The 25228-nt window shown below is 39.7% G+C and overlaps 1 protein-coding gene across 6 annotated transcripts in view; it reads left to right on the top strand.

Annotated features, from left to right (window-relative positions):
• ENPP2 (ectonucleotide pyrophosphatase/phosphodiesterase 2) overlaps positions 1–25228 on the top strand; it is a 79793-nt gene that overhangs the window by 19639 nt on the left and 34926 nt on the right. For 4 of the 6 annotated variants that reach the window (XM_028090849.2, XM_028090852.2, XM_028090851.2 and 1 more), the window contains exons 8-13: positions 170–289; positions 9039–9094; positions 14138–14203; positions 14894–14966; positions 21802–21910; positions 24670–24795. In XM_028090849.2, the coding sequence (XP_027946650.1) occupies positions 170–289; positions 9039–9094; positions 14138–14203; positions 14894–14966; positions 21802–21910; positions 24670–24795 (550 nt within the window). Of the gene's footprint in view, positions 1–169; positions 290–9038; positions 9095–14137; positions 14204–14893; positions 14967–19631; positions 19788–21801; positions 21911–24669; positions 24796–25228 lie in introns of all 6 variants that reach the window. The other 2 variants (XM_088022768.1, XM_028090854.2) reach the window with 1 other exon arrangement.

Below are 25228 nucleotides of genomic sequence, written 5' to 3' on the forward strand. Positions count from 1 at the left end.
AGATAATATTCATGTTTGCTCAGACACACGTAAAGTCTATATATATCTTACATAAATTTGGAGATTAAATATTGCTGTAAAACCTCCTATGATAAGAAAATTTATGATAGAACTAATATATACAGATTATCATTTGGTATTTTAACAATAAATTTGCTTTTACACAAAGGGACTGTATCCAGAATCACATGGAATTGTTGGCAATTCAATGTATGATCCTGTATTTGATGCTACTTTCCATCTTCGAGGGCGAGAGAAATTTAATCATAGATGGTGGGGAGGTCAACCGGTAAGTTTTGTATTTTTTATGTATGTGTGTCTGTGCGTTGAAATATTTCATCCCCAAATTTTTACCTGCAAAAAAGATGCATATAATTTCCTTATACTTAGCAAAGTTTCTGTCCTTTAGTGTTTTATATATATATATATATATATATATATATACACACACACACATAATATCTATATATATGTATAAATAATGTGTATGTGTGTGCATGTTTGTATGTCTCTATGTGTATACATATGTGTGTATGTATGTGTAGGTGAGGTAATGATTATAAATGTGCGAGATGATAAATGTCTTCATTAGATGATGGTGAAGGAAATGGTGACAGAAGGGCAAATTTCAGAAACATTTTGAGGAAAGAATATACAGTCAGATCTTACTGATTTACTAGATTTAGGGGTACAATGAAAAAGAGAAGTGAATGACTAGGACTACCCCAAAATTTTGGCCCAGGTACCATAGGAACAGAGACAGGGAAACTTGCTGATAAAAAGGAGCTCAATGAAACCCACAGGAAATTCATGAATTCTTTTGTTTAATCCATTTTTTTGAAATTTTTGGAAGTTACGTGTAAGTGGAACCCTACCTTCATTTTAGACCAGCAAATTAATACTTTGAAAGAACTCATCCTGTTTACTTCAGATCTAATGGATGGGCAGAAAGTAAAAAAGGATGTAGGTGGCTTTCTACATCATATTTTTCCTATGACTGTGTGCAAGGTTAGGCAACTTGATTCGGTCAGACATGAGCAAAATGACAACATGAAACCATGGTTGTTGAATGGGCAGAATTGAGCCAAGGGTGCCCCTGGGTAGAAGGGCCAGAATCCCCACAGGAGCACAACCCAGTATACCTAGCCGATGAAAAACATGTAGAGGAAGGACGGCAAACGGTCCCACCTTATGTCAACTCTGACTGGGGGCTGCAACTCCCTGGAGCACTGGTTAGGACAGAGGGCTGAGACCTTTGTCTATCTGCCATGACATGAAGATGGGCAGTGTCTGTACACATCCACGAATCTACCATCCCTGAGCGATCCCATACCTGGAAATGTTTGCTCCAATCTATGGGCAAGCTAGAGAATATAAAGTCAGAAGAAAATGGTGTTGCTCTTTGATAAAAGGTCATCTGTGAGTACAAAAATATATTCATGCCTAACAAATCAGTATGCAAAGTTAAACATGGGCTTCTCATTTTTTAAAAAAATAAATACTGGAAGACTTCTATGTCTGTAGAAGTGTTTCTTTATAGTAGAGGTTCTGATTCTGCTGTCTTTATTCAGGCTGGACTCCCAGAAGTCTGTGATGACCTAAGTTGTGAGCATAGTGAAATTTGTTTACAGGGTGGATTTCACAAAGTTTATGATAGAGGGACATTTTATGTGTAAATAAAATGATTGAAATTTAGAGTTCTGTCAAGCTGTCACTAGTTGGTTTTTTATATTAATTTTGTCATGGAAGCAAACTCGCCTGAAGACCCACAAAGGAGATAGAGATGAATAGTAATTTTATCAAATTGGATCACCTTACCCCAAGTGTTGACATTAGTTTCCCTCTGGGTTGGCATGACTCAGAAGATGAGTCCACATATTCATTAACTTCTGCAGAAACAGAGCAGAGGGAATGCTGCTAACTTGCCCAATGGAGTGAAGACTTTTTCAATTCTGTTTGCCTATTTCCTGACTAACTCTCAACGTTGACAGATTTGACCAAGTTTAGTATTTTCCTAGTGTTGACAAAGATTTACAGTGAAACTGATTCGTACTTCTATCTTCTTCTTTAAAAAAAAAAAAAAAAAAGATTTATTTATTTGACAGAGACACAGCGAGAGAGGGAACGCAAACAGGGGGAGTGGGAGAGGGAGAAGCAGGCTTCCCGCCGAGCAGGGAGCCCGATGCGGGGCTCGATCCCAGGACCCTGGGATTGTGACCTGAGCCGAAGGCAGACGCTTAACCGACTGAGCCACCCAGGCACCCCTGTAATTCTCTCTTCCTGAACAAGGGGACACCATAAACGTTTCAAGGAACATAGTAGCTATAATTTAAAAACATATTTATTATTGAAATTTAGCACATACGAAGAACATATGGACAGAAACTATAAGGAACTATAGAATAAGAATATAAGAAACTATAAATATAAGAAAAGATGAGCCTTAATAAATATTTCTTAACATTTACCTCATCTTTTCAAAGCCTGATACGTTTCACAAAACAACCACTGAAAAAAATAATTGGGGTAAAGAAAATATTTATAAAAATCTTAGGTAATTAAATTAAACTCACCTTATTTTTTTACTGAATGATGAAACCATGAAAGACATTTGGCTAAATAATAAAGGAGTCAGAGTAAATGGTGAATAAGAACTACTCTAATCCTACTTTAAAATTTAATAGATGGGATGAGGCATTTGTATATCATCCATCTGAAAATTTGAATCTCACCATTAGGCTTCCAAAAATAATTTCTATAATTTAATTTCACCCCCCCCTTTATTTTCTTTTTGGTAACACGGATATAGCCATTTTAGCAACCTGGGGTCTGCTTTTCATTTGTTAATCCTCACCATGTGTTATTAAAAGTTGTCATTCACTTTATGATGCTACAATTCTCATACATATTTTAATGGGATTCCTTTTGTTGTTGTCGTTGCTTCAAAATTACTTTGTTCTCATTACAACAGTATGTTCCATACTTTTTCTGAAGTTCCTTAAGCATGTTTATTTCTTTGCAAAATCTCTCTGCTATAATCCTGCAATTTCTGATAGTAAGATATCTCAGTGGGAAATTCCCTGTTCGGTTTAAATCTGGACTCAGCAAATTGGAGAATGCTTGAGACTCCAAGGGGCCCACGAAACGTGGAGATTTGAGAAGTCCAACACCCCACCATGATGCAAGTCCTCCAAAGCCACAGTTTCCAGAGCAAGGCGTTTCTAGGAGGAGCAGGTACATTCTTCTCGCTCTTCAAGAGGCTTGGGGTGCAGCTATTTCTACCAGTAGTGGTGACGGAGGGAGTTGGTCCTGAGACCATCCTCGTGAATTACTGTAGCATGAAAACACAGGAACCATGGCACGTTCGAGAAACAGACGCCAAAGAGAAGCTGGATGACATTAGAACAGGCGTGGCATTCCGGGCCAAAAGGATTGACTTGATGGAAAGTGCAAGTCATTGCTTACCTCTCTTCCTGCCCATTTTATTATCCTGCTAGTGGGAGGTGTTGCTTTCTTTTCAGGAAAATTTTACTTTTTATTTATTCTGTTGTTTCTTTTCCATAGATTGCTATAAATCTGGGTTAACCCTCTCTCTTTTTACTGTATCTTAACGTACTTAGGGTGGACTCTGCTCTGCACTTAGGGTGCTCTAAATTCTCACCTGGCCGCTTTACGGCCAGACTCTTATTTATCTTTCAAATTTCAGTTGAACTGTCTGTCCCCAGGTAGTCACTAAGCTCTTCCAGCCCTGGCTAAGCTCAGGGACCTTCCTTTGGGTTTTCACATTATTTCTGTCATAAATTTGACCATATATTTTTGAAATTATTCACATACCTGCTTCAGACTGTGGGCCCCATGGGGGTAGAATCTCTTTAGTCTCAGGCCATAATCCACAGCCTGACACATTCAGGTGTCCCACGACTGTGTCTTGGATTGAATTTGGATTGCACTGTATCTGAGGTGTGTTTGCCTCTACTTTTTCCCCATACTTTTGCCAGTTACCTTCTTCAGGCCCCTAACCACCTGCAAAGAGCCACACTAGCCCACAGTCCACTCTGCTGCAGCCCCAACCCTCATATCTTAGCTTGTTCTGACTCTTGAATCTCAGTAAGTGATTTCCTGCCACTGATGCTACAGCCCCACGCATCTCTCTGGTCTCCCAGAATTCTATTTATCCTGGCTCTGTGCTTTTGAATGCAAAGGAATAATTTCCCTGCAAAGAACTGCTAGAAAGACTACAATAGTAGCTCACGTTTTTGAAAAATGTTCTTTGCTTATTTTCTTTTTCAAAACTTCTCCCCTTCTCCTATAGCAGCACACTTTATTTAATGTGAGAAAGTGTTGGATTTCACATTTAAATCCTTCTGATTCCAGTGAGAAAGCTTTTTATTTTTTAATTCCCGATAATGTATCAAATAGGTACAATAGTTTTCCCACTTTTTCCCTCTTCAAAATGTAGTGTCTGAGATCTAAATGTTGGAAACTGCCTCTAGATAAAGCCGAGCAATGGAGAAATATTGGCATTAAAGGTGGGGAAACCAAATCCAGTGTCTTGTCAGGTTCTTTTTGTTGTGCTGTTTTACCAATCTTTGAGGAAATTTATATTACGTTCAAATTCAGAGAAATACTGATTCCCTTTTCTCTGAATTAACAAGGAACTAGAAACTTCTCTCTCTTTTTCTAATAACCCCAGAGGCTTGTTCTTGCTTTTCTTTTTTTTTTTTTTGACCAACGTTTTAGTGACTTTTTCTCTCTGTGATTACTAGATTTAACTTCTGAGTTCAGAAATAAAATGTATACATATGCCCTGCAGAGGAACCTTTAGAACTATTTATGATCTGATTTAACTTAAGAACATCATGCTTCAATCTCCTACCATTTGCCTAAACCCTGATAGAATGGCTTCATGACTGCTAGGATTCTTTAGTTTGAGATTTTTTAATGTTTTTAATTTTAAATATTCTCTCATCTGTTCACTTTTTGCACTTTTCTGACCATGCTCCTACTTTTCTTTTAGAAAGTATGGTCAATATGACTTGTACCAAAAAGCAGGAAGAATGTTTTTGATTCTTTTTTTTTTTTTTTGAGAAGAAATAAATTTTTTAAAAACATTCATTTATTTATTTGAGAGAGAGAGAGAGAGTGTGTTGCGGAGGTGGTGAGAGGAGCAGAGGGAGAGGGAGAGAGAATCCTCAAGCCGATTCCCCGCTGGTCGCAGAGCCTGCCACGGGCATCGATCCCAGGACCCTGAGATCATGACCTGAGCCAAAATCAAGAGTCAGACGCTCAACCGACTGAGCCACCCAGGTGGTCCGGAAATAACTTTTTTTTTTAATCTTTTAATTGTCTTCATGGTTCACTTGCTTTTTACAATTGGCTATTTTTTTTTCTGATTACAAAGATGTTAATTGTCACTGTAAAAATCTGGGGAAGTACAGAAAAAGTATAAAGAGCACATGACCCTGACTTTGCCTTTGGGAATATTTTAGTACACTCACTTCTGCCACCCTCTCTCCCCGTGCCCTTTTCTCATACCATTGCAAAGACCCCTTCTGGTGATCTTTTCCTGTGAGGATTACTAAGCTAAAAGTTACCCATAGGACTTCCTGTTGCCCAGATAATGCCAACATCAGCATAATTCCGCAACATAACTTTTGAAAGTGCAGGCTCATCATTTGACAAAACTGCATTAAAAAATTTCCATTAGAAAACCCCAGATTAATCTCACATTTCATAACTGCCAAATATTGCCTAGTACAACTTCTTTGTAAATAGCAAGGCACTAGATTTTGTATGAAGTTGTTTGGATATGAATACACGGTGAGTCTCTGAAATTAAAATAAGTATGGGAATAGATCACTTAATATAAGAAACTCGTTGGGGTGCCTGGGTGACTCAGTCCATTAAGCATCTGACTTTTGATTTAGCTCAAGGTCATGATCTCAGGGACACGGGATCCAGCAGGCAGGTGTGGGCTGCAAGCTCACGCAGGAGTCTGCTTGAGATTCTCTCTGTGCCTCTGCACCCCCCCAAAACAAACAAACAAATCTTTAAAAAATATATATATATATACAAGAAACTGGTCTTTCTGGGATCTGATGTGGTTTTGAGTCACCTGCCGGATGCCCAACACTTAGTTTTAGTGCATCTTCTTGATACTGGAGGTCCTGCAACAAGAAAGAATGGACATGCCCAGGCCTGGAGATGCCCTTTCCTTATAGGTCCAGCCTACGCCTCCCCCTGAAGCTCTGCCCCAGTTTCAAACGACCAATGCAAACTCTACAAAGCAAGACGGTGCATAGAAAATTTCTTTCTACTTGCCCGGCATTGCATTTTCCCGTCTCCAGAGGCAGTTGGGGAGGGTGGAGGGCGGGCTCTCGTTCTCTCTCGAGAGGTGGGATAGAGTGCAGGGCTTGAAACTTGGCGGACTACATGGACCAGCAACAAACTACCAACACTCTAGATCTGGATCTGGATCTGGATCTCATCAGGCTCAGCCTGGATGAGCAAATTTAGATGAAAATAAGAAAAGACAGAGAGTTTCCAGGCAGATTACATGCTTATGATCAGCATTTAAATATGACATAGGGAGTTGTGGAAGAAATTGTGACTACTATAGAAACTGAAGAGGAAACATACGAAGAGATGTATAAATCAATAAAACGGAATATTTCTGATGCTTTGTCTGGGGAGATGGTGTACTAGGTGCCCTCCATTAAGAGTTGGCTGAAACAAAGAATTTATCATGTATGGAATATAGGAGACTGTTTGCATGATTGCATTTTCAAATGTAGAAGACATTCAAAAGAGGAGCCGAGATGCCCTTCAACAGACGAATGGATAAAGAAGATGTGGTCCATATACACAATGGAATATGACTCAGCCATCAGAAAGGATGAATACCCACCATTTGCATCAACATGGATGGAACCGGAGGGGATTATGCTAAGTGAAATAAGTCAAGCAGAGAAAGACAATTATCATATGGTTTCACTCATATGTAGAACATAAGGAATAGTGCGGAGGACCACAGAGGAATGAAGGGAAAAATGAAGGGGGGCGGAATCAGAGGGGGAGAGGAACCATGAGAGACTATGGACTCCGGGGAAAAAACTGAGGGTTTCAGAGGGGAGGGAGGTGGGGGGATGGGTTAGCCTGGTGATGGGTAATATTAAGGAGGGCATGTATTGCAATGAGCACTGGGTGTTATATGCAAACAATGAATCATGGAATACTACATCAAAAATGAAGTACTGTATGGTGACTAACATAACATAATTTAAAAAATCCATATAAATAAAAAAAAACAACAAAGAAAAGAGAAACATAAGTAAATTTTGATATTAAGAAATGACCAAGGATTCTTCCACTCCCAAAATGAATTGATTGGCAGATAACTCAAAAATTCATAAACTAAAGGGCATTTTTTCCCCTAACCCTTTCAAAAATGTGATCACCAAGAAAAAAAAATGAATGAATGGACACGTTTTGAATCGTGGTTGGCCGGGGGACTCCCAGCGTGCCAGAATTTGTCCATAAAATGGAAGGATACTCTGAACCAAACTCTGGGAGGGCGCTCAGAGCAATCTGAGATCCTTATCTCTATGACCCATCCCTCTGGGAGGAGGGCACCACCTCCCCCATGCTGAAATTCACTAGGCAGCTCACACCTCCTCCAGTCTGAGAGGGCTCTCCATGCTCTCCTGCCCATCCCTTACTTGCCCGCTGCAGCAGCTGTGATTTTGCAAGGCTGGAGATCTTCAGTTTCCTCTGCAGGGGTTTGGGAATCTGCAGAATTCCCCCAGGCCGGCGGCCCAGACCCTTCTGAAAACATTGCCAACCTCATGGAGGCCCCACACATCCCAATTTCCCCTTTCCTCGAAACCCAGAGGTTTTCACCGGTTTTCACCGGAGGCTGTAAGACACTCTGGAAGTCTGGATACAATGAAACCAGAAAAGCTCCTGCTGGCTGCAATTCCTATACCATTTTTGCTTGGGTCTTAGAACAATCGAGCCACATTTCTTCCTGTTAGCCTCCTGAGGGGTGGGGGGAAGGTTCTTCTTACAGACTTATGTTCAGTGGGACACTGGCCATCCTAAGCTGTTTTTAATGTTCCTAGAATAATTGGATTATATTTCTTTCCATTGCATAATAATTAAGATTAAAATTGATCCAGTGTTCACCAAATGCTAAGACACTGCTTTAAGGACTTTAAATGTATTAACTCATTAAAGCTTAGAATAATCCCATGTGCTAGGTGATATTATCTACATTGTAAAGGAAACTGAAGCCCAGAGAACTTAAGGAACTTACTGGAGGACTGCACAGTTGGTGGGTGACAAAGGCAAGGCTTAAAACCCAGCGATCTGGTTGTAGAGCTCAGGTTCTTAACCACCGAATCTTCTGCCTCCCAAAAGCATGCACTGGAAAGAATATTTTAAAAGCCTCAATGAAATGCTTGGTTCACCTAACTTATCCCAGGAGCTTATTCCTAAAATTCCATTTACTGAAAGGCTAAATAAAAGATACATGGGAAAATTTCAGAATAAAAAATAGCTTTTTTCACCCTTTTCATTTACCTGGTTTAAAACAAAACAAGACAAAGCTAGGTTCCAAGATTCTGGCATCTGTGTGCCAAATTGGGGTTCTCCTCTGTAGGCTTTCAATAGTACAGGAAACATATGGTCCACTCCTGGGTCCTTTGATGAGCAGAATTCCGTCATGTAAGTGAAATACTCAAAACAATGATCAGAAAAGACAGGTACAGAAGAGACTTTTGAGATGAAATAAGAGTTAAAAATGCCACTAGAATCATAGCAAAGCTTTTGAAAGCTTTTGCAGAGAATGTATTGAATGACACTTATGGAAATAATGATTCTGACTTCCAGATGTGAAAAGAGAATGATTGCAAATAATATGAAATTTATCGTGGGGTGTGGGTAAAGTATAAGATATTTGATCTAATATATTTTAAAAACTTTTCTTCTTTGACCAAAACTCAGAACACATTATAAGCCTCTTATATTTTCCTCATTAGCTATGGATTACAGCCACCAAGCAAGGGGTGAAAGCTGGGACATTCTTCTGGTCGGTGTAAGTTATCTTTATTTTGTCAATGTTTGTAAAATTACAATTATGATTTAGCTTATGAAACATGAATTCAATTCGATTTTATTTCAGTTAAATATAAAAGAACTCGAACTTTTGAATATTTTCTGATTGAAAATAATCTTCCAAGTATTTTTTTTAAAGGTCTTCCCTCTCTTTTTTCCCCCCATCTTTTCTTAATAGAATGTAAAGAAGACTTTCTCTTCTTGTCATCCTTAAGATTTTTCTGTCCCTGTTGATAGGTTTTGGTAACTTACCTCCTAGGGAATGTATATTTCTCTTAGACTATTTATTGCTGTGGTTTGCATTATCATTTTCTATAAACATATTATAACATGCTATATTTATTTTGGGTCACAACATTAAAAGTCTAGTGTGGTCTCAGACAGCTGATGTAGTGGTCTAGAGATTGGAAATTCCAGACAGGAGACAAGGAGAAGCCTCTGTTTCCACTCCATTTTCCACTGAACTCTAGGATTTCCCTAATAAGAAAAATGGAACTACTTCTCTTCCCCACAGAGGTAATGGGGGGATTAGTAGTTAATCTTCATAAAATAGTCTTAAGATGAAACTTACCTAATAAAAGTGTCAACATGTTGATTATTTTTAAGGCTCCTTAGTAAGAAAAGGAATCTGTTTCAACTTTCATGGGGATTTTGTTCCCACTGAGATGTTCTTTCCATCTTTTTTTTTTTTTTAACCACCTAAAGCTGTTTCCATATTTGCTTCTTATGCCTTAACAAAAATCTGACTATTCTATAATAGTAGTGTGCTGAGAGCAATCACATGTTCAAATTAATCCAGAATGGGACTGTCTATATTCTCCAAATTCAGGAATAAAAGTAGCTTTTTCAGATTTGAAGGACTAAATTGCAATTGGGTTTGGTGATTTGAAGGTAAGACAGAGTTACCCTGTAAAAGTCTCCTTTTCCCGCCTATTTTTTTTTACAGAGGTTTTCTGAGTTGAGAATTAAGTGTGGGTATGTTAGAAATGACACGTAAATGACATGTTGATCTACCAATTTAACCCTTGACTGTCATGGATGCTTACAGAAATGATTTCTTTTGCCCCATGACATATTTGCTGGGCAGAATGGAGAGGGGCCAACAACATAATTAATACTTAGTCCCCACCCTTACCCCCCTCCCCCCAAAACTGCTGCAGAGCTTCATTGAAAAGGCCCAGTGTTCTGATTTGGAATGGCAATTTTCTCCATCCATTTCAAGCTACTTATAGGAAGGTAGCTTTGTGTGCTCTAAAGATGTCCTTAGTTTTGCTTTGCTTCTCGGGCTATTGTTCTTTTACCTCCGTATTCTGGGAGTGACTTGGATTTAGCTTTCTCCTTTCTTTTTTAAAAAAAATCTTTTTATAATTAAACAAACAAACAGACAAAGCAAACCAGTGTCATACTTTAAGTTATTTAATGGAGTATACGTCAGGAGAATCAACACATGGTACATTCTGAAAATTCTTAAATTTAAAACCTTAAATTTAAAGTTAAATTTAAATTTAACTTTAAAATTTAAAGACCACGGATTTAGACTTTGAAGGCCATCTTTTTAACATGGCTCCATACTGCAACCTCGAATTATTCTTGCTTTTTAAATGATAGCATTTTATCCCAAAGTAATCCTCAGCTGACGCACCATGACTTTGTGTGTGTGTGTGTGTGTGTGTGTGTGTGTGTGTGTGTGAATTCATGTTCAAAGGCAGCAATTCCCTGTATGTCTGAGTGTTTAGATCGATTCTAATCCCAGCCCTGACACTTCATAGATGCTGACCATGAACAAGTGATGAAATCTCTCAATAAGTTAATGTCATAATCTTAAAATGGCAACAATAGCATCTTTATCATAGGGTATTGTGAAGATAGCATGGGCTAACTCAGAGGGTGCTTAGTACATGGAGAGCAACCGATAAATGGTATTTGTTTTCTAATTCACATCATCTCTTTCAACATTGACCATACAATGACGATATGTGTCCTAAGATAATTTGTTCCTCTTTAACACTAAATACCTCATCTAGTCCTTCATTCTCCATTCCTCCTTTTTTTTTTTTCAATTTTTTCTTTTTCTGACCATATCTGATGTACTTGGTCTCATGACAAGTTGTCTGTCAAACGGTGATAGTGAAGACAGCCGCATGAGCTCCATTTTCCTTTCTGTTTGGACACACCCTCTTCCTTTGCCATGTCTGTGCTGTCTCTGTGTTGTATCTTAAACACTAATGGCGAAGGGCCATGTCTTTTTGGTTCCTGGGGCAATTTCGTAATGATGATCTAGAGCTCCTAGGAAAGTTAGAGACCACTTTGTCCAACTCCTCACTGGCGAGATTACAACACTGTGGCTGAGAGAGGTAAGGTGTTGTGCCCAGGGTCACACTTAGGATGGATACTCAGGCCTCTACAGTTCCCCCTCTCTGGTTCTTAACACACACACACACACACACACACACACACACACACGCTACTCAGGCCCTGCCCAGAAAGTAACAATCACCTGCTTACCTCTCTAAGCAGAGAACAGTGACTCCTCTGTGTCTTTTTAGTAGGAGTATTTTGTATCTTTATTTACATTCATACAAAAACCTCAAACGTAATATACATTTAACAAATATTTCATGAACGAGTGTGTTGTCTCTGTGGACCTATGAATCCAGTACATAATGACAAAAGCTAACGTTCTCTAAACTTGATGTGCTGGGCACTATCTGAAATGCTTTTATGTATTCTCTCTCTTAATCCTTACAACAACCTTGTGAGATAGGAACTATTATTATCCTCATTTTATAGAGGCACTGAAAGGTGAAGTAACTTGGCAAAGTCTCATCACCAACATATGTTGGAGTCAGGATTCAACCCAAGCCTTCTGGCCTTGGAGCAGACACTCATTCCCTGCCCGCTACTGGACAAGCACTGTATCCAGCAGAGGTGTTAGAAGATGCGTGCTCTGAGCTCCACACAAATTCTATTAGCTTGTATTTTTCCGTTGGCATCAAGCAAGTCCATCAGAGTCCATTTTTGTGACTTAACACCAATTACATAATATAAAGCAGCTTGTAGGTAGGTAGTTAAGTGAGGTAAAATGGAAGGGCTATGGCATTTGCTTTTTTCTAAGTTAGGAAAGAATTCTAAATATGTAATTATTTTGTTCAGATCCAAGGGATTTCTGAGGCTGATGAATTAAATAACTGAAGTGATTAACGGCTTTGCTGTGCCTATTTCTAATTCAATTATAGGATATAATAAACAGGGTCCCATTTATCCAAGAGTGTTGGATTTTGTTTAAATTAGGACTCATTTTATGGTCAACATGATTTTCTGGGCTGGTGGGATCGTTCTAGACGGAGAGGGGGCCAGAGGAATGACAAATCTCCAATCTATGAGAGTTGGTGGGGGTGGCTGGTGTGGGTGGGCATGGGGAAAGAGCTCCTTCATTAGAGCTCCTGCCAACTCGAGGCTTCTGTCATGGCTCTGAAGATTTGTCTTTCCCCTGGCTTGCTCTTGTTCACAGCCACCAAGAGTAAAAGTTTACTTGGCTCACCAGCATCCCACAGTAAGTTTTCAGGAGAGTTTATTTTTTAGAGCAGTTTTAGGTTCATAGCAAATTGAGTGGATGGTACAGAGAATCCTCATATACCCCCTGCCCCCACACATGCACAGCCTCCGCATCATCAGTGTCCCCACCAGAGTGGTGTGTGTGTTACAACCAATGAACCTACATTGACACATCATTATCACCCAGGGAACATAATTTATACTAGGGTTCACTCTTGGCCACAATAATTTTTACTAACCACAATTAAACTTGGGCTTTAAAGTTTGAGTTCATCATAAACAAGCTCTAATGTCCGGTCTCAGATAGGGAGCAGACAGTCATGTTGTGCTTCTTGTTAGGAAAGTATAAGCAAATTTCCCCATAAATAAAAACATCACTCTACTTGTGAGCATCTTAATGAAACTCAGCCCAGGCTACAGTAGTATCATGTTAGCTGAGAGCTCTTGAAGCTATTGCCAGATTTCAGGTAATTATATTTCAACAGAGGAATGAGACTTAAACACAAAAGTCATTGTGGATGAAGATTATACCCTTTTTGTCAGTCTCATAATTATATGTGCCTATTCTTGATAGATTTTTGTAGAGCTAGAAAAGAATTTCAAGACTACCTTTCCTAACCCCTTATTTTATAGAGGAAGAATGTAAAGTTTTGGATTAAATAACATTTCTAAAGTCATATAGGTCTTTAGAGATAGAGTGATAACTCCTTATGATCATTAATAAAAATAAAGGTTTTTTTGGAACATACCATGTGCTAGGCACTGTACATGCCCTTTGCCTGTCTTGTCTCATTTTTTTTTTTTTTTAGATTTTATTTACTTATTTAAGAGAGAGAGCATGAAAGGGGGGAGGAGCAGGGAACCCGACACTGGGCTCAATCCCAAGACCCTGAGATCACGACCTGAGTTGAAGGCAGACACTTAACCGATTGAGCCACCCAGGCGCCCCTAACAGTCTCATGTTATCCTTACAATCAAGTTGTGTGCAGTGTGTTTTGCTATTATCTTTCCTTTACTGAGGAATAAACTGAAGCCCAGAGAGGTCAAAGTGGCATAGAGGTCAAGAGAGGTCACACCACCAGCAAGATGCCAATTGGGGATATAAGTCCTGGTCCCTCTGTGGCTGCAGCTAAAGGCTTTACTCACTAAATGGTGATGCTTCTGAGCCAGGGTCTTTCTGCCTGTAGCAGAGCCTCTGATCAACAGGGCAGGTTCCTCATTTGACTGTGAATCAAGTTTCCAGTCTTCATTGTCTACGGCTGAGGTTGAGTAATACAGTATGTTGCAAATGGAGTGGAAGTTTAAACACTAATTCGAAAGAGGGTGTTTTACGACAAGGAAGTGAAAACAGATGGTGGTAAATAGAAAGCCCTTGGCCTGGGTGCCGGAGCAAACACTCAGCAGGCTGGAGTTTGTGGAACTGCGACCTCACATTATGCTTTGCTTGTCATGCCCCCCCCCCCCCCAGGGTCATCCCTCATGAGCGGAGAATATTAACCATCCTGCAGTGGCTCACCCTGCCAGACGACGAAAGGTATTTGTTTCTGTCCCCCTGACTTGCCCTCTTCTTTCTTCAGCACATCTCCATCCTAGGTTAGAACTGGGTGAAGACTAGATGGGCACAGTCGAGGTGAGGTATTACTAACTTTTGTGGTTCTCAGCCTTGAGGGTTACTTCCCTAAGAAGGATATGGCAGACATAGGCCACTGGGGACTGTTTAGTTACAGGGATTAGTACAGCCATTCATCCTGGCCGCTAGAGCAGAGCTCTAGCTCCAGAGCTTCCTGGCTTTGATAAATGAACCAGCAGCAGCATCCCAAGGACTGGGGAAGCAGTAAGACTGACTTCTCACTCTAATGGAGATGTTCTTTCAGGCCGCAGGCCACGAGGTCCATGTGACTTTTCACTGGGCTCTATTATCTTGAGGATCAAAAACCTGAGTATGTGTTCAGATAATCCTTTGTGACTTTTGCTCCCTGAAGGTGGTACCGGGCAGCTAGCACAGTGGGAGTACTGTGGGGGGTGGTGGATGTGGGAAGAATAGAATCTGCCCCCCGGCCCCCCAAAAACAAGAAAGAGATATTTTCCATGTTAAGACGAACAGTGGTTGGGAAATTAGTTAACATGATTTGAGAGGACTTTTTCCTCAATGTGTAAGGGAAACTTGATATTCTTTGTTATATGTGGATTGGGGGAGATTCTGAACCTTCCAATTTTCCCATAGGCCTTCAGTCTATGCCTTCTATTCCGAACAGCCTGATTTCTCTGGACACAAATATGGCCCTTTTGGCCCTGAGGTTAGTAGCTTATCATCTGCCCGAGGAGAACCTCAGCCCCTGGGCTACTGGCTGGATTTCTGGATTTGTACAAAGTCTCTTGGGTATTTGCATCTGCAAGGTTTATACATAGTCAAAGAACTACAAGACTAAAAATCTTAAACATACCTGTTTCTCTTGCAGGAATTTCAGTTCAGATTGATTTGATATTCAGATATATCCTAAACTTGGTGTTCATAGGAAGGGTATATGCCATCCCTGAAGGCATCAGTCAGAAGGCAAAGGATCAGGAAGGTTTGGCATTTGCCATCCCTGGGATAGGAATGGAAAGGCATCTGGAGTTGAAACCTGCAAAACAAAACACTCCAACTGAATTTCAGTTTCTTTAAAATAATTATGCAGTTCAGAGAGTGTAGGTCAGCTAACTAGCTCTAACAGCCTTAGCAGGTACAACCAACCTGGCATCTGTTCTAGCATTGGACGCTTCTTTATTTGATAAATTTTTTTAAATGTTTTATTGATTTATTCATGAGAGTCAGAAAGAGAGAGAGAGAGAGAGAGAGAGAGAGGCAGAGGCAGAGGGAGAAGCAGGCTCCCCGCCTAGCAGGGAGCCTGATGCGGGACTCGATCCCAGGACCCTGGGATCATGACCTGAGCCGAAGACTCAGGCTTTAGGTTAAGGCAGACGCTTAACCATCTGAGCCACCCAGGTGCCCCTTTATTTGATAAATTTTGACATAGATATATATACCTGTGAAACTATCACCACACTCGAGACTGTGAACACATCCATCACTCCCAAAAAGGAAATTGATTCTTAAATAAGAGAAATGCACTACTGAATGAATCTATTTAGCAGAGCAATGTCATGCTCTTTTATCAAACAGTCAGGAATCTTGGTTGAAAACCATCTGTTTGTTAGATGATATCCAGTATAATTTCAAATTCAGAGATGGGAAAGAGATGGTTGTATTTGATGATGTCCCTCAGTCATCTGGAGATGGAAATCTTCCTGGTGTTGCAGCCTAGATCATTTTAAAACAGGATGGGATTTGCAAATCTAACATGATTTCCATCTCTCATTCTAACTAGAGTGGTAAGGTCTACATCAACATACTCAAACTTGATTTGGGAGGACAAATCATTTAAAAAACTCTGCTGATGGAAACTGCCTCCCATTCTTTAATAGCTTATGATGGCACCATTGGTGATAATTAAGTTCACTGTGTTCAGCATAAGATTGAGTAGGAAATACAGAGAAGTGTGTCTTGGTTTAAATATTTTTGAGCAAAATGCTGCATATCTAGCCAAAGGCAGTAAATACCAAATACACCAAAAATACCCAAGTATTTTTGAATGTTTTAACATCAATTCTGTGGTGATTTTTTTCAAACACTGGAAAGTAATGGCTATGTGAAAGCATTCTTAGTTTGCCTTAAATCATTGCAGTTATATAAGTCTGATGCTCTTTTTCCTATCTCTTTGATGTTTAACGAGTGTCGCATGATTATGAAACACAAATGATAACTTGAGATAAACATCTGCATGAAACACAAATCTTACTCTCACCAGTGCAAGCATGGCTGTTTTATCTTTAGGATGACTTTCTTTGAGATTAATCTAAAATGAACCAAAGGAACCACATTTTATTAAAATGTTAAAAAAAAATCCTAAGCAGTTCCATGTGCCTTATTTAAAAGTTGAACTTTGCTTAGATAATATCCCCTAAAAGACGGTATGGCGTAGGCAAGCCAGAGGTTGGTATAGCCATTCTTTTAAAAGCAGGAGGCTGGTGCCTAAAGAGGTGTGGGGTGGCTCAGGTCACCTGGTCGTTAAATGGACTTAGAGGCAGAATCTCAGAGCGCCTGGGTTCTTCCCATGGAACCCTTTAAACCTTTAGGAGATGAGCAGAGTGATCAGGTAAATAACAATGTTCAATTCAGATGGAAGATTTTCTTTATGTCAAAAGTTGGCTTTTTACAATATAAATAGGTGGAACTCTGATAATCCTCAGTTCTTTAAAAGTTATACCACTCAGCAGTAAGCGTTCTTGACCCAGGAACATCTCTGGATTTCTAATATGGTAGTTTAGTTGTAATTACATACTTGAAAGTGTATGTGTGTTTGTTTTAATCAAGAAATAAACTGAAAAGTTTTTTTTAAGTACTGAGCAGTGATATATGGAACATAATATAGGATGCTTGAATTTGTTGTAATGATGGTGCTGTGCTCAGGGTTGCTCAGACATATATAGAAAAAATTTTTTCCCCTCTAGAATTTTTGAGGTAAGACTTGGAAGTATTCATGCTATGTTCTTTCTAGTATTAATACTTCTCGGAAACTGGGATATTCTCATGTAGCCACTGGGTAAAACACTCTTAATTGGATATCTTGGAATGTATCTTCAGTTATGATAACCTGATAAGCTGACCACTTTCTTCTAAAAAAGCAAGGAATATTTTCAGATATCAACTATTTTTCGTTTGGTTCTAGGAATCTTATTTTTACTGAACAAAAAGCAAAACCGTTTACACTTTAAAAACATGCAACCGAAACAAGCCAGTAAAACCTCTCTTCTGTAGTCAACTAATTGGTTTCTATCAATTATATACATGTGGTATGTGTATAAAGACTTTACAAGCCGAAATATTATTCATAAAATCAGTAACATGTCATCATTTACATCTAATGAGAAAATACTTTGCATTTGAAGTTTAATTGAAAAAAAATTCAATCTGGCAGAGTGTTATGTGCTACAACGCAGTTGAAATCTGTGCTTTATTCGCTTAATATCCGAGTATACTTTTTTTAGGACTATTCTCAAAGGCTATTAAATGAGATGACCAAACATTGGGCTAATAGCTTCAAGAAATGGTGTATTGCTCCTGGTTTCATAGTGTAATGGTGAATGTTCAGAAACATGCTTGCTTTTGATTATTGGCGCAACCTTTTTCTCTTTGACCTTCTGTGCTTTCTCTGTGACTCCTCGTTCGGCTGCTATTCCAGGCCTAGAGGCAGAGCTTTGGCTGGCTAGTTACTATCTTCAGATGGCAAAGTATCCTTCTGAAAAGCAGGGAAATTTGCCCCTCTACCTTCCATCCTCCTAATAACCTCAGGCTAAATCTTCTAAAGTCAGACTAAAGTATGGCTGGTCAGTGAAATCCTAGCTTTCGTCTACCTCTAACATTCGAAGAAGGAACTACATGCGATGTAATCCCTGGATGAAAACTCATTTTGGCTAAATTCTCTCTCCCGCTGCTCCTCTAACCTGCTGCAACCAGAAGGACCCGCTTGTGGAGTCTTCTGAATGTTGAGGTCTCTTGCAAATGGCCGAGTGTCTGATGGGCAGACGAGCGCTAGCTGAAATGTGTTCAGTGACCATGAACTGGGAAACCCTCTTTTTCTTTTGCTTCTCTTCTCATGGAGAACTGCCTGAATACTAGACACATTTAAAAAACCAAACCAAACCGGAGTCCGTGGGGCTGGGTCTTCCCATCGCTCTGCCGGAGAGAGAGGATGCGGTAGAAAAGCCTTTGCAGTCGCTTGCTCTGGAAACGGTGACCTGGCATGGCGGATGGCCTCCTTCTTGGATACACTAACATTGTTCCTCCTTCCATCCCTTCCCGCATCTGAATGATTCTCGGAGCAGTCCCACCGAGAGAGACTCAGCTAGGGAGACTTCAGGGCTTGCTGCTTTAATTCACCTTTGCACCATCAGCAAATCAGGGGCCTGTTTTTCTCTAGCGTTTGGAAGTCCCAAAAGGGACTTATCTTCCTTATTCAGCTTCTGTGTCAACCTTTACTGCTCTCTAGATTTTTCAAAACAGGATGCATAGTATTAGCACTCACTCCTCCCAAGAAGGGGGTTTCTGATAGGAAGAGTATAAGCACATAGATTCTTTCTTCATGTGTAGACCAAGATGAAGAGATCTTGATGATTTTTTGCATTTTACCTAATTTTACAAGATAATTTTTTAAAAGACAGTTTTCTTTATGTTCATCTCTTGGCTTAAAATTCCTCTTTACCGAAAACCTAAATTATCAGTGAGACGTTCTCTCTCCTGCTGAAAGTCCTGATTTGTTTAGGTACACATTCATGACCAAGGAGGATTGCTTATTATTTATGTTTCACTCCCTCCTTGGTTTAAAAAATTTTTCCCCCTAATCCTCGCCAATACCTTGTTTTGATATACATTGGTGGTGTGAACAGATATCCATCAGATTCTGAATTGGAGCCACCTACATAAATCCCATTGTCACCTTGAAATGACCAAATGGCTAGTGTTCTATTTGGTTTTCTTCTAGTACTTTAAAAATGGAGAGCTTCGCATAACCAAGGACCAGTCTCTCCCTAAGGCGAGAGTTATGGAATGCAGAACTGTATGTCACCTTCAGGTGTAACCACGAGTAGGCTCCTCAGCCCAAGAGAAACCCACATGACTAGATTCTCTTAAACCATATTCTTGCTCTCGGTGAAGAAACTGACAGCAGTGTCAAGATGGATTTAGGAGGCTTCTCTCTGTAGAGTTCCCTGAATCATTCCTCATGCCCACCTTTTCTCACTTAAAGAGCCTTAGTTTTTCTAACTAAGGCTCTCTGACCCCAGATGGCAAAGTGTGAGCTTTATTATCTGACCCAGAGGGACAGACGACTTCTGAGTCCAGACATCTCTATCCGCCAGTACAGGAGAGTAGTTATGGCTCACCTCTTACTCCGGCTAAGAGACCTAAGAGGAAGGTTACCCCTAAGAGGAGACAGGAAAGACCAGTTGCTCCTCCAAAGAAAAGAAGAAGAAAATTACATAGGATGGATCATTATGCTGCGGAAACTCGTCAGGACAAAGTAAGTTTATCTATTGTTCCAAAGCTTTGCGGCGGGCAGGTCTGAGTCGAAGGTTTCCTTCAGTGCCTTGGTTTGAAAATCAGCTGAATAAGTTTCAGAAAAACTCTGGTTGTGTCATCCTTGGCTTGGAGTCCAGAAGAATCTGATACTTCAGAGGTTAACATTAATGTGAAGACCTCCTGAACTTTCAACAAGACAGGAAAAAAGAACCTTCTACTTTCTTTAGAGTTAGTTGCCCTAAAACTGGTATTAACATTTAGGCTTGAATGAATATTAGGAAGGCTGTTGGATTTGCTTGCACTTATTCATGGAATCTGTTACAATGCTTTGTAGGCTTGGTTCTTGAGAACAATCCAGAAAAGCAGCGAGAGGATTCTTCAAAGACAATGTAAATTATAACTGAACAGAAAATTGGCTTAGATTAGTGGTTTGTACCTTCAGAGTTCAGAAAAGGTCTTAGGTTATAGCCAAGGGAATAACTGAGACAGAAAGAAAGAGAAAACAATGGAGAGTTGGAATTGTGTGTATTTTCTCATAGAGACCTGAGTGATGTTTACTCTTTTCAGTACATTCAGAACAGTCTGTAAGTTGTCACTTCTCTTGAAACCTTCAGATACCTCTGAGGTACCGTCTTGCTTAGGACTATTTGAGCTAATCACTGAGGAGGTCCTGGATTTCAGCAGAGCTTTCTGGTCAAAATAAATCATTGCCAGGGTTTGACATATATTGTGCATTTGGTATTTTTTTGTCGAGGCAAAGGTCTTAGAGGAGAGCATGCTTTTCTCGGAAGCAAATACCAGTTAGTCCCACACATGTTAGCCCTTCAGATGCTGCTTGCACATACCATCCTAAGATTTCCACTTGTGACTGACTCCTTGGGAAAGAGTTTGAAATACTGACTCCTGTCATGAAGAAAAACAAGTTTACACCTGATTTTGCTGAGGACATGATATGAGGAAAGGTCTTGAGTCATCTGAGAAGATGCTAGTAGAAGATAATATTATATGTCTGAAATAAAAAAAAAAATGATATGCAGACCTTGCTGTTCTTACCAGTCTTCTTGGGTGTATGTGTGTGGCTGCAGCTAAGTTGTAACGTTATCCGAAGTACTCTCAAGTGTTTGATGAGATCTTTCTCAGAAATCTTTCCATTGCACAGAGATGACAGTGAGAGGGGAAGGTTCTAGTGTGTGGGAGCATTCATGCTGTTAGAAGCTTCCACTGGAAGCAAGAATATGAGAGATGGATTACATTTCTTCGGCTTTGGAAATGTTCTTCAGAGAACTGAGTTTTTGTGTTTCCTTTGGCTGAATGAGAAATCTAGAACAAGCTCAGTGGTTCACTTCTTATGAAGTTAGGACTCTTGTAGATTCTTTTTTTTACTCAAAATCAGCTTTTGAAAGGGACTAAATTGAGAAGCAGTAGCTTGTTTCTTAGAAGAGGGTCTTCTATCAAGAATCTATTGTTCTCAGACATTGACAGTTAAGTTCTTTGAAACATTAGATGGATTCCATTGTATTAATGATGTTCTGATTTAGCATCCAGTGGAAGGGTACCATTTTACCTCAGAATTGCTTTTGATTCACTTAGCCTCCATCTTCTCACTATGGTTCAAAACCTGTTGTGATTTCACCTAGCGAACAAGAGGCTTAAACTATCCATCTGACTTTCTGCTCACTCTTAAAATTCTTGGATTTAAAAAACATTGTTACATTTTAGAAAGGTCATTTTATCTCTAAAAAAGAAAAGAATTGCCCTTAATATTTCTGATATTTTTGTATCACAGAATTTTGAAAGGGATTGGATGAGGAGAGGTTTTATGTTCCTGAAATGATACAAATAAAAGTGCTCAGAACAGATTTTCATTAAGAGTGGCAGGCAAATCTCCCTAGACAAAGCTCTGCCTCTGGGCCTGAAGCTTTCTTTCCAGAATGTTCTAGGGATAGAAGATCTATGAGAAACTGAAAGGAAAAAAAAAAAAATACCTGCAGGGACTAATTTGCTCCTTTTTCCAGATGACAAATCCTCTGAGGGAAATTGACAAAACAGTGGGGCAATTAATGGATGGACTGAAACAGCTGAAGCTTCATCGCTGTGTCAATGTCATCTTTGTTGGAGACCATGGTAAAGCTTTGTTTTTTCTTTGCTAATAGGACAGCTACATAGATCATGTTTCTGATGGTGTTGGGGGAGGAACCCGTGCTCTCAGAATCCCAGATTGTATTCTTCACCTCCTTCCCTCTTTCTTCAGGGTAGGAAAAGAAGTCAGGCCATGACTCAAAAGTATGAGATGACCTGAGATGACCCTGGATCATTTTGATCAAAACCAGAGACTTCCTGTGTCTTCCTTTCCTTTGCAGGAAAGAAAGTCTTTCTCCAAAATTCTGCCTCTTACTGAAGTGTGGCAGACAGTTCGCTTGTGGTATTAATCACTTCCTCTGTGAATGTGACATATCAAGTCCTACTACCTCATCTCCCCAAAAGGAGGCTACAGAGTTTATGTGGCTAAAAAAATAAACCTAAATATGATAAAGGGGAAGAGACATAGGATTTTTATCAAAGAAGAGGTGTATAAGTAAAATGATATCCCTGTATTCACTGAGGGAATTTGAGACCCAAACCAGAGGGCCCTGCTTCAGTTACAGAAACTGTTAAAGAGAGGAAGAAGGAGTGTTTTTCTAAAGCACTGTACAAAGTAGAAAAATTCATGACCACGTTTTGAACATCATAAACATTAGGTATTAGAGAGCTGGGAGGGGATCCTCAGAGAACATTCTTATTTCCTAGCTGTGCACCCTGATTTCTAGAGAGTGCCTCCTGCCTTCTAGAACTATCAAATTGAAAGAGTGACCCTGCAATGCAGTCTCACATTCCATTCTAGGAGAGGGTTTGGGGGGAAAAATTGGTAGATTCTTTGGGAGTTTTGTTAAGAAAGGCAGGCAAGTCTCCCCAGTCAAAGGTCTGCTTTGGGCCTATAGTTTTCTTTCCAGAATGTTCTAGGAAATCTAGGAGAAACTTAAAAAAAAAAATTGTGGGACTAACTTGCTCTTTGGCAGGGGCTAAGTGCAACCCTCTGTAAAATCATGCCCCATGAATTTGACTTGGTGGAAAGCTACAGATAAGACAGAGCATCTGGAGCATGGGACACAGCTTTTTCAATTTAAGTTGCCCAGACATGTCAAGAGCATTTGGTCACAGGCTGGAGCCTGCTGTCTAAGAGGTGGACGGGTCCCAGTGAGTCGTATGCTAGAGCACTGTAAAGGTCTTTGATTAAAACCTTGTCTTACCAGATGCAGGCTTCCGGGATGAGTAGATTGCTTTGACTTTGGAGAGCCATAGCATCCCTTTCTTGAAAGGTAGCATGGTCTAGTGTTTCAGAGCCTGGGCTTTGGAGTAAGAATGGATTTCAGTGGAGTTCAACTTGCACTGTGCCACTCCAGAGCCATGGGATGCGGCCTCCTCTTATGTAGAATGAGAACACTAACACCATCTACACAGAGTTAGTCTGGAGGATGGAGGGGATGATCCTTGAGAAGCACTTCACATATAGTCTTTGAAAGCAAGAGAGGTGGTTTACCCCTGGGGCCACAGAAGTGACTTCCTAGACATGTACCCAACAGAGGGTCCTTCCAGTCTTCCAGTAATATGGATTTGGAGACTTTCTCTTCCTGAGTTAACAGTGTATGAAAACATAGTAGCTATTCATTGTTTTACTTTTTCTTTCTGAGAGTTTAAATGTTAAAAGACAAGTTATATACCCTTTGTGCTATGTTGGGATATGTTTTTGTCTTTCTTCATTCCAATTTGTATTGAAAAAGAGGTGGAGACATCTTGATCTGGGACTCCCAGAAGGGAATAATTTGGATTTTATCAGGTCTATACCACTCTGGGTTATATTTCTTTATTCCAAAACTTTAGGACGTCCTTTACAGAATCCCTTATTTCCCCCCTCTTAGAGAATATCTATCTATTGGATTGTGCAAAGCAGTATATTAAACTTTCACCTTCCATGTCTGAGAAATTTCAAAATGACCAGCTTTCATTGTCTGTTATTCTGAAATTTGAGTTTGTGTTGTTTTTTAATTTATTTATTTTTAACATTGATCAAGACTTTTTTTGGATGGGGACAGGAAACAAATCTTGCATGGGGGAGGAATACTTGTTGGTTAAAAAAATCCCCTACCTAGACCCTTTTTGTGTTCTAGTCACTAGCCTTCAGTTTTGACTGATTACATTGTTTACAACTTGTTTTCAGCAATATTTTGTTTTTCAGTTTGGGTGGTCATTGGGGCTGACATTTTTTTTTTCTCATCTCTTGTTGCCAATGTTGTTTTGTCAGTAACATCCAAGGCCACCAGTGGAGGCCAGCTGAGGACTGGTGATTATGTACTCAAGTCAGGAGATATATTAGAGAGAGAGAATTGGAAAATGACATTTTATAATAAGAGACACAGAACTATATATTCCAGTTATTTACACCACCCCCAGCTGGGAAGAGTTTGAAGCAACCTAGGATTCTTTTTTTTTTTTTTTTTTTAGAGTAGATCTTTTTCATAATGGCTATGTAAATAGCTTAAAAGAAAGATCATAGTTACTTCCTTTGTCTTGCTGTTCTTGCTGAATGACTGAAGATGATCATTGAGATGATGCATTTTCAATCTTCTAGCACTGCGAGATGATGTGACTAAATCAAAACCTGGTGAAAAGGTGATATAACGAAGCATTAAAAAATTTAAAGTCAAGCTAAGACATCTCAGAGGAGAGGGATCCTCGCATTAAGTTGTTACAAACGAATTAAGGAGATGCCTGGATGTCATTTTCAGTGTCTGTGTTAGGATTTTAAGTTTACAATTGCCTGAAAACACTTCTTTTTCTCCCCATAGGAATGGAAGATGTCACATGTGACAGAACAGAGTTCTTGAGCAATTACCTGACTAATGTGGATGACATTACGTTAGTGCCTGGAACTCTAGGAAGAATTCGGTCTAAATTTAGCAATAATGCTAAATGTAAGTTGATTCTTAAAATACTAAGTTGTCAGAATGGTAATATAGTAGAGTACAGAAGAGCTTTTTCCCTGAAGGTGGAATACTTGGGTAAAAATCCTAATATTGCTCCTGCTTAGCTGAGTGTCCTTGAATACGTCATGTAAACTCTAAGTCTCAGTTTTTTTCATCTGAAAAATGGGATGATGATAACGGCTATGGCTTTGAGTTCTTGTGAAAATAAATCTGTGTACATCTCTTACAGTAGGTCCTGGCACATGGTAGCATCATGTAACTATTTACCCTTGTTCTCTTTATGTGGAAAATATACTTAATTTGAGACATGCGTATAACCATAAGCTTTTACAGGAGAGGGACGTTTCAACAAGAGGTTCAGGCTCCCTCTTTAGCGGAAGCTGGGGAGTCTAGGACAAGGTTGGCAGAGCCACACTTAGAC

Source organism: Eumetopias jubatus, unplaced genomic scaffold, assembly GCF_037043125.1.
Source record: "Eumetopias jubatus isolate StellerSeaLion01/CBP00866 unplaced genomic scaffold, mEumJub1_p1.0 scaffold_4, whole genome shotgun sequence".
Lineage (NCBI taxonomy): Eukaryota > Metazoa > Chordata > Mammalia > Carnivora > Otariidae > Eumetopias > Eumetopias jubatus.